The sequence below is a fragment of the Atta cephalotes genome, assembly GCF_000143395.1.
Source record: "Atta cephalotes unplaced genomic scaffold scaffold00058, whole genome shotgun sequence".
Lineage (NCBI taxonomy): Eukaryota > Metazoa > Arthropoda > Insecta > Hymenoptera > Formicidae > Atta > Atta cephalotes.
In genome coordinates, this window is record NW_012130122.1 from 717,175 (window position 1) to 732,448 (window position 15,274).

At 29.9% G+C, this 15,274-nt stretch overlaps 2 protein-coding genes across 3 annotated transcripts; one reads left to right on the plus strand and one right to left on the minus strand.

Annotated features, from left to right (window-relative positions):
• Positions 1-6,047: 6,047 nt before the first annotated feature.
• LOC105623516 (rho guanine nucleotide exchange factor 7) lies at positions 6,048-11,164 on the plus strand. Its single transcript, XM_012204908.1, has 12 exons — positions 6,048-6,116; positions 6,249-6,375; positions 6,538-6,715; positions 6,788-7,003; positions 7,376-7,574; positions 7,665-7,892; positions 7,972-8,050; positions 8,281-9,740; positions 10,160-10,340; positions 10,419-10,520; positions 10,605-10,689; positions 11,011-11,164. Exons 1-12 carry the CDS (start codon positions 6,048-6,050, stop codon positions 11,162-11,164), a joined length of 3,078 nt encoding a protein of 1,025 aa, XP_012060298.1.
• A 542-nt stretch (positions 11,165-11,706) lies between these two features.
• On the minus strand, positions 11,707-12,975 carry LOC105623474 (mediator of RNA polymerase II transcription subunit 11). 2 transcript variants are annotated; one of them, XM_012204869.1, is made up of 3 exons: positions 12,838-12,975; positions 12,012-12,152; positions 11,707-11,938 (listed from the first exon to the last, which is right to left on the minus strand). In XM_012204869.1, the coding sequence occupies exons 1-3, from the start codon at positions 12,911-12,913 to the stop codon at positions 11,817-11,819; spliced, it is 339 nt and encodes a 112-aa protein (XP_012060259.1). In that variant the 5' UTR covers positions 12,914-12,975; the 3' UTR covers positions 11,707-11,816. The 2 variants fall into 2 exon arrangements, with proteins under 2 accessions (XP_012060259.1, XP_012060258.1); XM_012204868.1 differs by having other exon boundaries at positions 11,857-12,152.
• Between the last annotated feature and the right edge of the window lie 2,299 nt (positions 12,976-15,274).

The following is a 15,274-nucleotide window of genomic DNA, read 5'->3' on the forward strand; positions in this document are numbered from 1 at the left end:
TGCCAAGGGTGCAAAATGCTTATCAGTGAATGAGAACGTGCGATGTAACTCCTAACCGATTCCAAAGGCGTGTGAGCACGCGTTCGACTGACTGAGAAGGCACGTCAGTGAATTTAGTGGAACGATATCTCTGACAGGTCATTGAGAGAGCAAGGGTCAATAGCTTTATCTCCACGCCTTTCCTCTCTTCTTTTTATTCGTCTCTTTCTCCCTTGCTACATATTATACTCATCCGATTCTGAAATCTCGCTTTAATAGAGATAGAGTTATATTCGAAAAAACTAGAAACCTTGAGTGAAAAACCCAGTAAAAATCAGTTTTTTATTTTGACCCTGAAAGTTTTTTATTCGGGGAATATATTACATTATTGTACTAGAATTCAGTTTTTGCATATATTCAAAAGATTTCTGTACAAAGATATAGCTGTAAATAATCAAAATGTAATACAACGATTAAGTGACGGTGGTCAAAGATAGATGTCTTATTAGATCCGTTTCAAAAAGATTTTTATCTTTATATCTTTTTTCAGAATTTTGATAAAAAATCATTTTTTCATAATAAAATTAATTTTTTATTCAGTTTTTTTATTTTAAAATAATAAAGAATAAAAAATCTGTTTTTTTCATCTCTTTTACATCACATATACACATTGCACACATTGCAATATGAGTAACTTCAATGATAAATTTTCCAGCTGCAGTAGACATGAAATATTTAAGATTTCTATTCTGCAACAGATTTGTTTTAGAAACTGTTTCCACTTTTGAGAACGCCTAGTGTCGGAATTTAAACATGTATTTTGTTCTAGGAATAAGCTGTAATATTTTTTCTTTATATAAAAAATAATGTGTTCTCAAAATATTATAAAAGTAATGTGTCCCCAGAATATTATATTCAAAATAGATATATTATTGGGTCCAGAAAGTTCATGCTGATGTTGAAGGAAAATTGAAATGCAGAAAATTTTTATTTAATAAACGTATACTAAAATTTAAATTTTAGTCGGCACGAACTTTCTGGACGACCCAATATTTATATATTTGTTAAACAATTTTTTTTTAATGAAAGAGAGATTTTTATAGTCGAGTAATACTTAATCTGTGAAATAAATAACACAAAATCCTGATCTGTAATAGCTCGACTAGTTTTATTATGCAAATTCGATACAATTATTGATACAGTAAAGAAATAATTATGTAAATATATTATTATATAAATTCCTGGTTAATATAATCAATATTCATATAAAATTATGAAAATTATCCAATATTATCCAATATTATCAAAATCCATTATTTATGAGAAAAGTGTGAAATTGTTAAAATTAAAAATTAATAAATTCATTAAGGATAATTCAAAATATATTTTTAATACTTTAGTTAATTTCATACATAAAGAAATCACATTGTTATTTAGTCGCTTAAAAAAATAATGCAAACAAAGGAATTTACGTTGTTTTCAAGCTTGATTGAACCTCAAAATAATCAGTTTTTATATCCGGTTTGTGTTCCAACCTTAATAGCATTGTTCCGGATGATAAATGAATTTCTATTGCGCCGTAACAGCTGAAATGCATACTCTGCAACTAATTCAACGCAACATCTGTTGCCATTAGTTTAAATTATACATATTTGACATTATACATATTGTTAAATTAATATAAACTATTTGCTTTTTGACGAAAGAATATGTGGGAAAGGCTACACGATAAATTTCGGATATACGGATTAAAATATAGCAATTAGTGCATAAATCATACAATATGTGAAATGCCGATTTGAACCGAGCATCAGCTATACATATATATGCGAAATTATTAGAAATTTATTAGAAATTTACAAAAATGTCTTTAAAAATTATAAACGTTTCGATCTTCAGTTTTGGATCATCATCGGTATATTCGTAATAATTTCTCGTGTATTCGATTTCTTGAACAAATCCGTGACACAGAAAGATGTCGTAGTCGCTTTCTATTTTTGTCTTGATTGCGAATTAATGAGATATGATGAATCGTAATCACCGAAATCATATGCCATCATTACACTTGCAGGTTTAATAAGATAACATATATCGATGTTGATGACTCGTCTAACACACAAATGACACATATCATCAACATCGACATATGTTATCTCATTAAACCTGCAAATGTAATGATGACATATGATTTCGGTGATTATGATTCATTATATCTCATTAATTCGTAATTAAGATAAAAATGGAAAGGGCCCCTCAGACACTGGACGCCTGCGATTACGATACTTCCGTACCGCATGGACGCGCGTCCAGACGAATAAAGGGACTGTAAATAATATAATACACTTGCACAGTCAAATCCGGAAACGCTTTTCAAAAATATGATTGAGGTAATATTCGAAGCGAGATGAGACACAGTCCGAGTAATCTTACGAGACTCCAGGATGCTAGAAAGTCTATTATTCTCACTATTTTGCACTCATATAGCGCATATCTTCAAAGAATGTTCGATCACGTAACTTTTCCTCTAGGATAGAAACGTGAAAAGTAAAAATATTTTTTGTATATGTGTATTATATATATTTTTATGAACTTTTTTAAAGTTCATTCTTTCTTGTGGACTTTTAAATTAAATTAATTAATTATATTAGTTTAAATGGAAAATCCGATTGAAAATCATGAAGAAGCATAAAATTATGTGTTTAAAGAGTTTCTAGATCTATGATCACTACCTAATTTTAAATTCGGGTACCTGAAATTTACGGTATCCGAACATTACAAACATTCGGGTTCCGACTCGATTCCGGAAAAAAATTCTCGACCCGATCCGAATTCGAACTCTCGGGTACTTGCACGCCTCTAATAAATGTGTATAAATATTCATAACATGTATAATTGTATATGAAATATGTCCATATATCCTTCTTTCTTTTATAAAATTACTTTTTAGTGTAATAGAAATAATAATGTGAAAACATAAAAAATAATTAAAAGGATTATTAATTTCCGCATTGTTTGTTTTAGAAAAAAATAAGTTTGGAAAAATGTAAAAAAAATTGTATATACATAATTATGCATAATTTTATATATAATTATACATAAATCATTTTTTACATTTCTTCAATTTTTTCTAAAACAAATAGTGCGAAAATTATCTTTTTAATTATTTTTAATGTTTTTACATTACTATTATTATTCTATTATTATTCTATTATATACTAAAAAGTAATTTTATAAAAAAAAAGGATGTATGAATATATTTTATATATAATTATACATATTTATACATGCATGAAAAATTTTTCTGGGCAGTGACGAAAGTATCCTTGGAGCAGTAATTCTTGAGATACATTGTGACACATTTATTTTTGTTTATTTCGTCTTCATACTCTGTTATCATTGTTTTTTTATTGATTATTAAGCATGGTTCGACAGAGAAAAAAGATAGAGAAAAAAAGACATATATATGATTTTACTAAAACCCATTATGAATGGAATAAAAAGCCAATGATTTGTTGTTAATTTTTCTCTCAACTTTAAACTAATAGTCAATTTTAAATTATAGTCAAAGAAGCTTTTAATATGTTTAAGTTAAGAAAGTTCTATAAAAATTTGGTTTTGTAACTATTTCTATGGGTAAAAAAGACATCTTATTTTTATTTTGACTTTTTATTGTAATATTTTAATATATTTTTAATATTTGTCATATGTTTATTATTTTAATATATTTTATTAAGACTGAGCCAGAAAGCTTGTAATCTAAGTGATTAATATAAGCTCATTATAATATTAATTTTTTATACATTTTTTACATACCTATTTATGCTGTGTTTATATGTCTTATAGTGAAAATTTTATTTTTAATATTAAAACAACTTAAAAATTTTATTTTTGATTTCGCATTGTGCAAGTTTTAAAGATACAATAATAAACCTTCAAACTTATTAAAATGATTTTCTTTTGGTCTTGTAACACTCAATCTTGAACTAGTCATATACTGTTCCAGATCTGTCACATAGTACCCCACATGTAGGCAGTTATTCCTCAAGTGTTTACAAAGATTAAAATTTGGAAAAATTACTAATTGTTCTTTGTTGAAAGGGAAATCTTATCTCTAAAAATTGAAATATTCTTTTACAAGCAAGAGCGAAAAGAAAAAATTTATCACAATGTGTCTCCTACATGCTTATATGCATAAAAATTGTCACTTTTCACGTTTTTCGCTTTAGGGAAAAAGTTATATAACCGATTATACTTACCATGAAGCATCCTACAGGTGTTCTTAAAGGACACATTATTAAAGTATACTGTGTGGATTGTCATTTTTAAAATTGTTACTTTCTCTAGTACTAAAAATTGTTCTCTATAGTTCTCTATAGTAATAGTACTGTCTTTTAAAATAAAATCATCTGCAGATTCGGTCTTTTGAAGATTTTTGTCTGTCTGTACCAGAGATTCGTTTAAAAAGCTGAATCTCCGGCTGGAAACTGGAGAAGTGACAATTATGATTCTCGATTTTGCATGGATTTTACAAGGATTGTATTTATCCTTATTCATCTATTTATACATACACGTATATTCAACTACTGGCTATTAAAAATAAAAATAAAAGCAGACTCGTTAAGAAGATTAGATGATCACCAAAAAAAGAAGAATAAGACCAAGTTTACTCTTTAAATTCTTTAGAACATAGAATATTAATCTAAGCCAATTTTGAAAAAAAAGTGGCTCAATTTTCAATTTTTAAGAGTGAGATTTTGCTTATCAGAGCTTTTATTCTAAAAGGATTAGAGAGTATATGCAGGCAAAAAAGGTGTTGTCTGGTTCAGGTACGAAATTATACCTGAATAAAGCTTTTCCCACTGCAAGTCTCGCTATATCTTTTCATTCAGCGATTGGTCGATTAGTTCATACTGTCAGAAGAGAAAGGAAAACTTGAAGCAGTGCAGTTCTATGTGCCATCTCACAATTAGTTTCATATGAGGTCTTTTTTTTTAGCTGAAGTTCTTGCACAATCTCTTTTTCCTTTTCTTTCCGTTTCTTTTCATTGGAGAGGAAAAGAGAAAAGATAAATCATGCAAGAAGTTCAGCTAAAAAGAACAGGCCTGGTTTCATATCTAGAACAGACTAGTGTATTTGCTTTCCGCTGTACGAATTCGTTATATACGCGTGAAGTTTATTTTTATATGTATGATATTTATAACAGTTTCTCCGAAAAGAATTTTCTCAGAAGAATTCGATATGAGTGTATAAATTAGTATTCATATATAGTTGATTCTTATACATATTTAAGTCTGTCTTAAGATGTTATAAGTCAATCATAAAGTCATAACATTTTAAGACATTAAAATGATCTTAATATCATAATAATATGTATGTAAGTATATAATAATCAGGGAATTTAATAAATGGCGGGAAATTTAAATCGACATACCATAAATTAAATCATACACATGAAATATTTAAATCTTGACATACTATAAACACCGTAATCGTTTCATCGTAGCATTTCCCCAAGGATTCCTTCATTTGCGCTCGTATAAGTATAATACATCCGCATCTTCTCGAAGCAGTGAGCTGAATGCGGTGAAAAAATATCCTCACGGTCGTGATGATGTATCACCCCGCGGATGTGTTCGTAATTATGATCACGTGACACAGTGGTTGTGTTATTTATAGACACGAGTCTATCAAGTTTTGGCATACGCGCATGTGCGCGCGTACGCTTTGCGCACGTGTGTATGTCATTACCGTACCGTATGATCGGATACTACCACATTTGTGCATGATGAGTGCTCGAAGAGTTTTTTCGTGACAAGCGCTAGAGTGTGTTGCTGGAACATGTGATGAGAGTCTATCCAGGTCGGTCGCTTTTTCGAACTTCTGACGCAGTGGATTTTCTTAAAAATAGGAGTTACAGTTCGTCGAAACATCTTCGCATTCGAGGAATTTATGTAGGTTGCTTTGAAGGCTGAGAGTGTTGTTCGTGAAAGAACAATGCTTGAAGGTGTCATCTCGGAATTAATTCCTCGATATTTTACCACGTCTCATGGTTAATGAATACGAGAGTTATGTCGAAGCCCGATGCTCCAAAATTCGTCACGGCGCTTTTCTCTTTCAAAGGAAAGAATAACGATGAAGTATGTGGAATTCTTCTTCTCTTTTTCCCCTCTCTCGAAGATTGTTCTGAATATTTCTATATGGAGCAGTTATCACTATTGCTAAAAATGTATTTGTATGTGTATTGTATGCAATGTTTTTGTTTTTTCTAGTTATGTTTCAAGAAAGGAGATGTAATAACGATAACTCAAGTGGACGATGAAGGCTGGTGGGAGGGCACGTTGCATGATAAGACTGGTTGGTTCCCTTCGAATTATGTCAAGGAGTATAGAGCTCCAGGTATGATACTCTTTGAATCTGTTTAATTTTAATAACTGAAACAGTGTACAATTTGATCCATTTACAATTTGTTTTTTTAACATTCTGTATATATTTTAATATACTTTAAGGTCGAAAATAATTGTATATATTTTATATATTATATATATAATATACATACAGATGGTAGTCATGCGTCAATTAAAACATCTCCAGAAAGGAGTCCGCAAGAGTCACCTGCGCATCAAAAACTTAATCGTGATATAGTATTAAAGGATATTGTCGATTCTGAAAGAGTGAATGTAGCTGAACTGCAAGGACTAGTAAATAATTTTCTACAACCTCTTGAAACATCAACTATGTAAGTCAGTTGTTTAATAAGAAAAAAATATATTACATATATTGTATGATACAAATTTGGAATTTTACATAGACTGAAGAAAGACGAGTATAAGCAGCTACTTGGTAACATTCACGAGGTATTGGAGACTCATCAATGTTTATTAGCAAATTTGGAAGGAACTGTTTTGCAAGGACTCTCTGCAAGAGTAGGAAATCTGTTCCTAACGATTGCGCTGAGGCTAAAGTCTATTCATACTACATATTGTAACAATCATCCACAAGCTGTTTGCATATTAGATAGATACAGGTAGGTACTTTTCAAAAATATACTTTTTATTCGAATGCTATGCTACAAATCGAATCTTAATTTTTATGAAAATTTTTGCTATTCAAGAGATGATGCAGTATTATGATTTGTCTCTGGTTATTTTGTGATTAAGTTCATATTTTACTTTACTATTACTATTATTTTTCCATTAAAAATTTCTAATATTCCTAATATTACAGAATGACAATTTCAAGAAACAAATTTGAATTTTTTGTTTGACAAATGACTTTTAGCATACTGATTCAATATGGAATCCTACTGGAAAATAATATATACGGATTAAAACAGTATTATGATTTCCGAAAGATAATAATTGATTGCAAATATATTAATCATGCATTATTATTTTAGAGATGAATTAAATGAATTTATGGAACGCAGTGGAGCAATATCACCTGGTATATTAGTATTAACTACTGGTCTTAGCAAACCATTTCGAAGACTAGATAAGTACTCTGCTATGCTTCAAGAATTAGAAAGATACACTGAAAAAAATCATCCTGACAGAGGAGATACTCAACGAAGTATAACAATATATAGAGAAATTGCGGTATGATAATTCATCTACATCTTCATTATGTGAACAAAAAATGATAAATTGATGTTAAATTTAAATTTACTTGATCCATTTTATTTGTAGGATCATTGCGCTTCCATACGTAAGCAGCGTGAATTAGCACTCCAAATATTAACTAGTGGAATCAAAGGTTGGGAAGGTGAAGAATTAAATTCACTAGGCGAAATTATTCACGTCGGATCTGTTACTTTAGCAACTGGCGTAGATCGTAGAGATAGATACTTTGTTTTATTTCCTACCACACTGCTGGTTCTTAGCACCAGTCCTAGGATGAGTTCCTTTATTTACGAGGTAGATTTGAAAACATCTCTGTCACATTGCTTTAAAAACATAATATATAAATTTTAATTCATGTTGTGATTATTCATAGGGAAAACTTCCATTAACTGGCATTAATGTAACTGGAATTGAAGATACAGACGATATAAGAAATGCTCTGGAGATCACTGGTATGACTATCAATGTTTTATTCAAGTATATCATGAGAGAAAGAGAGAGAGAGAGAGAGAGAGAGAGAGAGAGAGAGAGAGAGATTCTAGTTCACAAAATAAATAAAAAATGTTATTTTGTTAACATAGAAATAAAGAAATATATCAATTCTTTGTTTCTAAGTTCACAAGATAGCAATTATTTCTTAAAATAATTATATAATAATGAAATGCGATATGTATGCTTTAAGGACCAATGATTGAAAGCATTGTCGTACTGTGCGCTACAAGGGAAGAGAGACAGCGTTGGATCAATCTCTTAATTCAAGAACAATGCACTAGCCTTTTGAAATCACCAACCACGCCTCGTGTGAGTTGTCATCATCCTCCGTACGCTCGACTCTCGAGATATTTTGCGAAGCTCGTGAGGAGAAAAGTCATATATCCTGAATTGATGAAGAAATTATTATATATTCAATATATCCTGAAGCCAGATTTAACTAACGTGAAAATGAGAAAATGTAATGTGACCTATACTATTTTTCCTACTCACACTAGCGAAGAATCCGAGATATCAGATACATTCGATGAAAATAATGTGAAGGAGGAGTCACGAATATTGCGTAAATCTTCATTAATATTGGACGTTAGATATGTGTTAGATAATACTGATCTTAGTACTGTCGGATTAGCGAGCACTTCTTCACTCACGAATTTCGCACCGAGAGTTGATTGCGACAATCGATGTACTTTCGAGACTAGTAAGAGTTTACCGGCTGGTGCTATGAGTCACGTCCTGCCAAATGTTCCGCTCGCGTCAAGCAAGTCGTATACGTCAAATCTTCAAACATGTAATAAATTTTGTCGGGAGCATTTGGAAATTTCACATGATAGAGATCAGACTGTAAATTATAAATATTTGAGAGCTATCGAAGAGTTTTCAAAAAACTTAGACGTCCCAGTTCAATATTCTAATCAGAATGATAACTGCGATAATAACATCGGGAAAGAATTTGGAGAAACGTGTGTAAATATTAGCTTACGGTCTTCAGATTCGGGAATGGCCGAGAGTTATCACTTACGTTCATCTGAAATTAATTCCTGTTACAAGTCATATACATCTAGTCATACTAAATATACAGATCCTGTAAGAACATCTCATAGTGAAAGTGATAATGATGAGAATAAGTTTGAACATCAATGTATTTGCACTTCGCCATTTGGCTCTACGCCTCGAGATAGTGCTCACTCGGTGGCTTCGTCTAAAATTATTGATGAATGTCCAACTTTTGTGAGACCTAATGATGTTGGTAATGATGCTAATGATAATAGTGGGAAGAAAATTCAAGAGACTGTATTAGTTCATCCTCTGATAAATTATGGAAATGTACAAGAAAAAAGATATACGCAACCGATACCATATGCGCATCAGTGCGTAATTAAAAAAATCGGGAGACGCATAGTTCGTCCAATACAGCCAATTATAGAGGAATATGACGAGCCAACAAATCAAGTGTATTCATCTGGATTATATGCTCATTGGTGGCTCAAGAAATCTATCCCGATAGTTGGATGCACAGAACAAGGCAAGCTTCCATGGCATGGCTGTTCCTTTGATCATTTCAGTTTTTTTAACCATGCTGGTGTTTTTACTAATTATCATTTTCTACCAAAAGTCGTATGCTCTTATTTCACAGCCATGTTGTGTGAAGTAAGCTATCGCTTTACTAACACAATACATTATACTTTATAGAATAGTCTCTCAAGAAATATCACCAATTTTTATGCGTATGCCTTTATTTTTTATTCCGTCGTCATCCATCATTCACTTCGCAAAAGATTCTAGTTAGCTTGAATATACAGCTTTAGTCTTCAAATAGGTCGTGCACTTCAATTATAATCATAGTATTTCTCTTTTCTATCTTGTATCTTTACATTAAAAAATATTTTTATATTAAAAATATTTTTTTAGACTCTGCAGAACCATAGAAAAAATATATAAATGTATAAATTATAACATAAATAACGTTCGAACAGAGAAATTTTTAGTCTGTGCATGTATATGATAGAAACAATCGTAATTATGCGATATTATTGAAATATTATACAAATGATGCATACATATTATAGCAGACGAACAATCAGCTGAACGGAAAGCACCAACGATCGGCGATGGAACATTGTACATCTCCAGGGATTAAGACACCTTGGAGTATTGCATCACTAAGACCTGCTCCTCCCCTATATTCTCTTAAGAATTTTGGAAAATTAGATACTACTACAGATACATCACGCTCACCACGATTATGCAGTAAGATTACTTTAGTATTAAATATCAAACATACACGAAGTTTTTAATTTATTTTCTATTGCATATTCTACATTACAGATGAGCGACAATTTGAAGAAGATGCGATTATATTGAAAGTAATAGAAGGTTATTGTCTTTCTGTCAATGCTAGATTTACTGTACATTCTGGAGAGTCTAATTGTAAGTTTCTACAAGTCAATTGAGAACTATTGAAATTTTTCAAAATATTTTTTATATTATGATGAAATTATGCTTATTTTTTAGCAATGCTAGATTATGAATCACAAAAATCACGGGATAGGATATCATTAACACATAACAGAGGCAATTGGGAATATTGTAATGACAAGTGAGTATAAAATATTGAAAAATATTTTGGAAAAGCTACATTTTTCTCTCTTTGAAACAAATATATTTAAATTTAATAATTTTTGTAAAAATAAAAAAATTGCATCAATTTGTACCAGAAATACTTCATCATTATGTTATTGGTTAAATTAATTAAAAAATAAAGAAGAAATAGAATTCTTTTTTTAATTATTATGCTGTAAGTTAAAAATTACATAATATATTCACAATACATATGTTATATCAAAAATTGTTAATATAATATTATTGTATATTATTATTATTATGTATATACATACATTAATGTACTTTTTATACACAGGACATTATCGGAAACAGTTAAAACCTTAAAAAATCAAATGACTGACTTACAATCGCAAATGTCGCTACTAACAAAACAATTAGACGAGGAGAGAAGATCGCGACTTTCATTAGCTGCTACGGTAAAACGTAGCATGGGAGTTATAGATGCATAAGGATATCGATAACATCAAAGAATCACAAGAAAGAAGTGTTCAAAAATAAATTTTTTACGATACTCATTTCATACATGCAAATTTTAATCATAAAACGCATAATATATGTCGCGTGTTGGAATGTTTTCATAAAGTTTACTATTTTTATGATATATATATATATATATATATATGATAAATATAAGATAAAAGCATATAAAGAAATTATTTATGTATTTTTTTAGCATGTTGTACACTCGTAATAAAAAATATTAAAAAAAATTGTATTATAAGATTAACATTTGTTGCATTCAGTAAAAAAGCAACTTTAAGTACTTTGCGCTGATTGCACAATAGTTTTAAATAATTAAGATAGAATTATTTCTTTAAAATCTAAAAATATAATTTAATCAGCACAAAATGTTTATCAGATTACTTTTTTGATGAGCGCAGTCATAAAATAATCTATATGCAATTTATAATAAAAATGGTTATTACAAATTTGTTTTTATTTACGATGACTACTGCAATATAAACAGGATGGTAAGAAAAGTTCTAATTGATAAAAGTATGTAATTTTATTATAACTTTAGATGAGTTATCACAAGCAACATTAATGTAATATTACTCGTCTTTACAATATATATATTTTGAATTGAGGAATATTATGTACTTATCGTAACTTGTTCTTTATACGTTCCAATTCGTTAACTCTACTTCGCGCGTGCTCCAATCTGTGCCACGCCATTTGCAGTACCTTTTGACTTGCATATCCGGAACCTTCGTGTGGTTGGCCTGTGAAAAACATTTATTAAAAACATATATTGAAAGAGATATGGTAATGATATTGTTAAATAAATATACATACCAGTAGAAACTTGCGTGAGATAATTAATCTGTTCACTTAATTTAGATTCCAATTGTCCTAGAGTTTTCAAGAATTGATGTGTTTGCGACTCTGCCTGCTTCAAGCTTGATTTTTCCTTGCTCAATTCCATACAAGCTTGTCCTGTATAATATAAAAATATCTTGAACATAAAAGTACATACATCTTGTCTGTATCAAATCCTTCTAATATTCACGTTTTCTTTCTTTATGTATTTATCAGCTTTGTTTCGCATGTTTGATGCAAGTACATTATTTAATATACCAGGAATTCATACTAGGCTTTCCATTTAGTAACAAATTGATACAAACATCATTCTATCTTTCTTAATATTTCAGTAAGTAATAAACAAAGATAAAACAATAGTTGGGTCAATTTGTATCACTAAGTTGCAATGTTATTTTGATTTTAAGCAAGATTTAAAACTCTCCATCTCGTTTTAAAGTGAAAAAGAGACAGAGACAAAGAGAGAGTTTTAAGTCTCGCTTGAAGTTAAAGTTAATGTTGATGCAATCAGGCCTAAATGAAAAGTATCCACTATAGGAACTCTCTAATAAGAGGTATATTATCTTATGTTCAGTGAGAAACAAATGCAGAATGATTCTTGTATCAATGTATTTCTTGATTTCTCTGGAAAGCTCTTTAATGTCTATTTCCATCAATGAAGATTAATTTTAATCTCGATTCAACTTACTTTTTGTCTTTTTCTAGTTCTAAAGATTAGAAAAAACGAAGAGTGAGTTGAACCGAGATTAAAGTTAATCTACATTGGTGGAAATAGGCATAAGTAGATCATAAAGACAATTACCTGCACTTTGTAAACACACTACAATGTCTTTTTCGATAGTCTCCAAAATTTGGATTCTTTCCATCGGCGGCGTCATTCTAATTCTTATTTATAACTATAGTTATCTTTAATTCAAAAAATTCACGTAACACTCCTGTCTTGATGTCTTCAGTGAATTTTATTCATACCTAGCCCAATTTATTTTGATCACAGTAAGAAAATATTGAAAAACATTGAACATTGAATAATGATAAACAAATCAAAATGCAGGATCTTGGACTAATTAGAACGAAATAAGAATAATAATCTAAGCACAATCTGTTTGACTTATCAAATTTGACTCAACCAAATCAAATCAGACCTGACTGTGGCTGAGCCTATCTGACCAGTCTAAACGGCTTAAACCAACCTAAACTATGACTACCTGCGTCATCTGCAAAATCGACGAGATACTATTAAAGATCATCGGTCTTGAGCAAATTTTCGTGATTCGGTCCGTGGTTTTTTATTTATTATTATGACTATTAACATAAATATTTCAATAATACATTATTAAATTCGATTTTTTATTATATCAATGCTATAAATAATGCTAATATCTTATATATTGTTGAAAAATTACAATTTTTTTCTCTGCAGTTATCACTCTATTGATAATCAAACTCGGATGATAACATTAAAATCAGTTTTAAATAAAAATCGAGTATTATTAAGTTTTAAACATATGTACATGTTTACAAAACTAATAAATCATGAAATTAGTATCGTATTTTATTAGTTTCTCATTCTCAATCACTTAAATTTTAACAGGCACATGAAGTAGACATGCCTGATACTGTTGGAAGTTGGCGCTAGAGTTTCGGATTCTCTACGCATGCGCGTCGAAATCAAGTGCTTCTCTCCAAACAAAAGAAAGTAACATGGCGGAGTGGGCGCGCGTAAACTCTACGAACGTTAAATTGTATAAGTATGTAATTATCAGGATATATTCGGTAGATAATTGAATAATAATTACAGTTTTGAATTTTGTTTCATGTTATGTATATACAGTAAGTATGTATGGACACTGGACCTCAATGCCTCAGGTTACAGACTATGATCGGAAATTAATTCATATCGCCGGTGGATTTATAAGTAAGTACATATATTGATAGAATTTATATTCGCGCGCGCGCGTGATTTATTATATTTACATATACACGCATTAATGTAAGCAAACTATTAGTCCGTTTTCTGTGGCTGAACTAGTGTACTTTTGGAACTTAAAATGAGATAGGTATACGTTTGATACTTGTCGAAAGCGAAAAAGAGAGTTCTAGTGGAGCAACAGAAAATAAATCATATATCTAATAAATAATTAATTCGATGTACTAATATTTTATTTTGGAACATGCTAGAAAATAAAAACTTGCATGTTTATTTAAGGATGCTTTCCAATAAGACGATAGATGACAGGGTACGATCCAAATCACTGGATGAGTAAGATAAAGTGACTTCATTCTGCAAATGTTTGAAAGCATTCTTTGAGTTCGGTCAACGCGATGCTACAAACGCTTTGAAATGTTTTTTTAATGATATAATGTTTTCTGATCCGTTTGTAAAATTCTTTCTTCTAATTGGTTCATCAAACATTTCAAAGCATTTGTAGCGAGATTAGTCACCACCTTAGATTAGTCAATTCGTAAAATTCTTTCTTTTGATTGGTCAATGAAGTATTCGCAGCGTTAAATGGATCACAACCAGTGTAACAATTAAGTGAATTATTATATTCCTATTGCAACGATTGCCAATGTTAAACAAAGATGAAGTGATCACTGTATTACATTGTCTTTTGCTGGAAAGTATTATAAGTATATGAGTATAGTTGGAATATTTAATATTTATATAAATCTTCCAATATAAAATTTTTTATTGCCTATATATTTTTTATCAGCCTATATATAAATTTTAATTTTTACAAATTGTTTGCATTAATATCTTAATTAGATTAATATCTTATTAATAAATAACGAGCATGCACTTTTTCATTAGTATACTCAGAGTGATTATCTTGACAATATAAAAATAAGCTGATGTCTATTATTTTTTGTCAATATGTATTAGAAAACGATGAAAAATAAGTTGAGAGATTAAAATTAATTTATATGTATATTAATGGGCATTAATTTACGTTTTTACATATGTAATTATTTATATCCATAATGGTTATACAGAATTACAAATACTATTACTAGAAGAGAAAAAATAGAGGTGTGCGAATAGTTCGAATTTGAATCATACTGGATTCAATTCGATTTGACTTTACAAATGCTTTATTCGCACATTTAAAAAAAATATATATATTTAGTATTATACGATTATTATTTGATTATTATATCAATTCACTTTATGATCAAATTTATAAGTCTTGGAACAAAATCCCATTGTAAGTAGAGAAGTGTACTTGTAATCTATTATA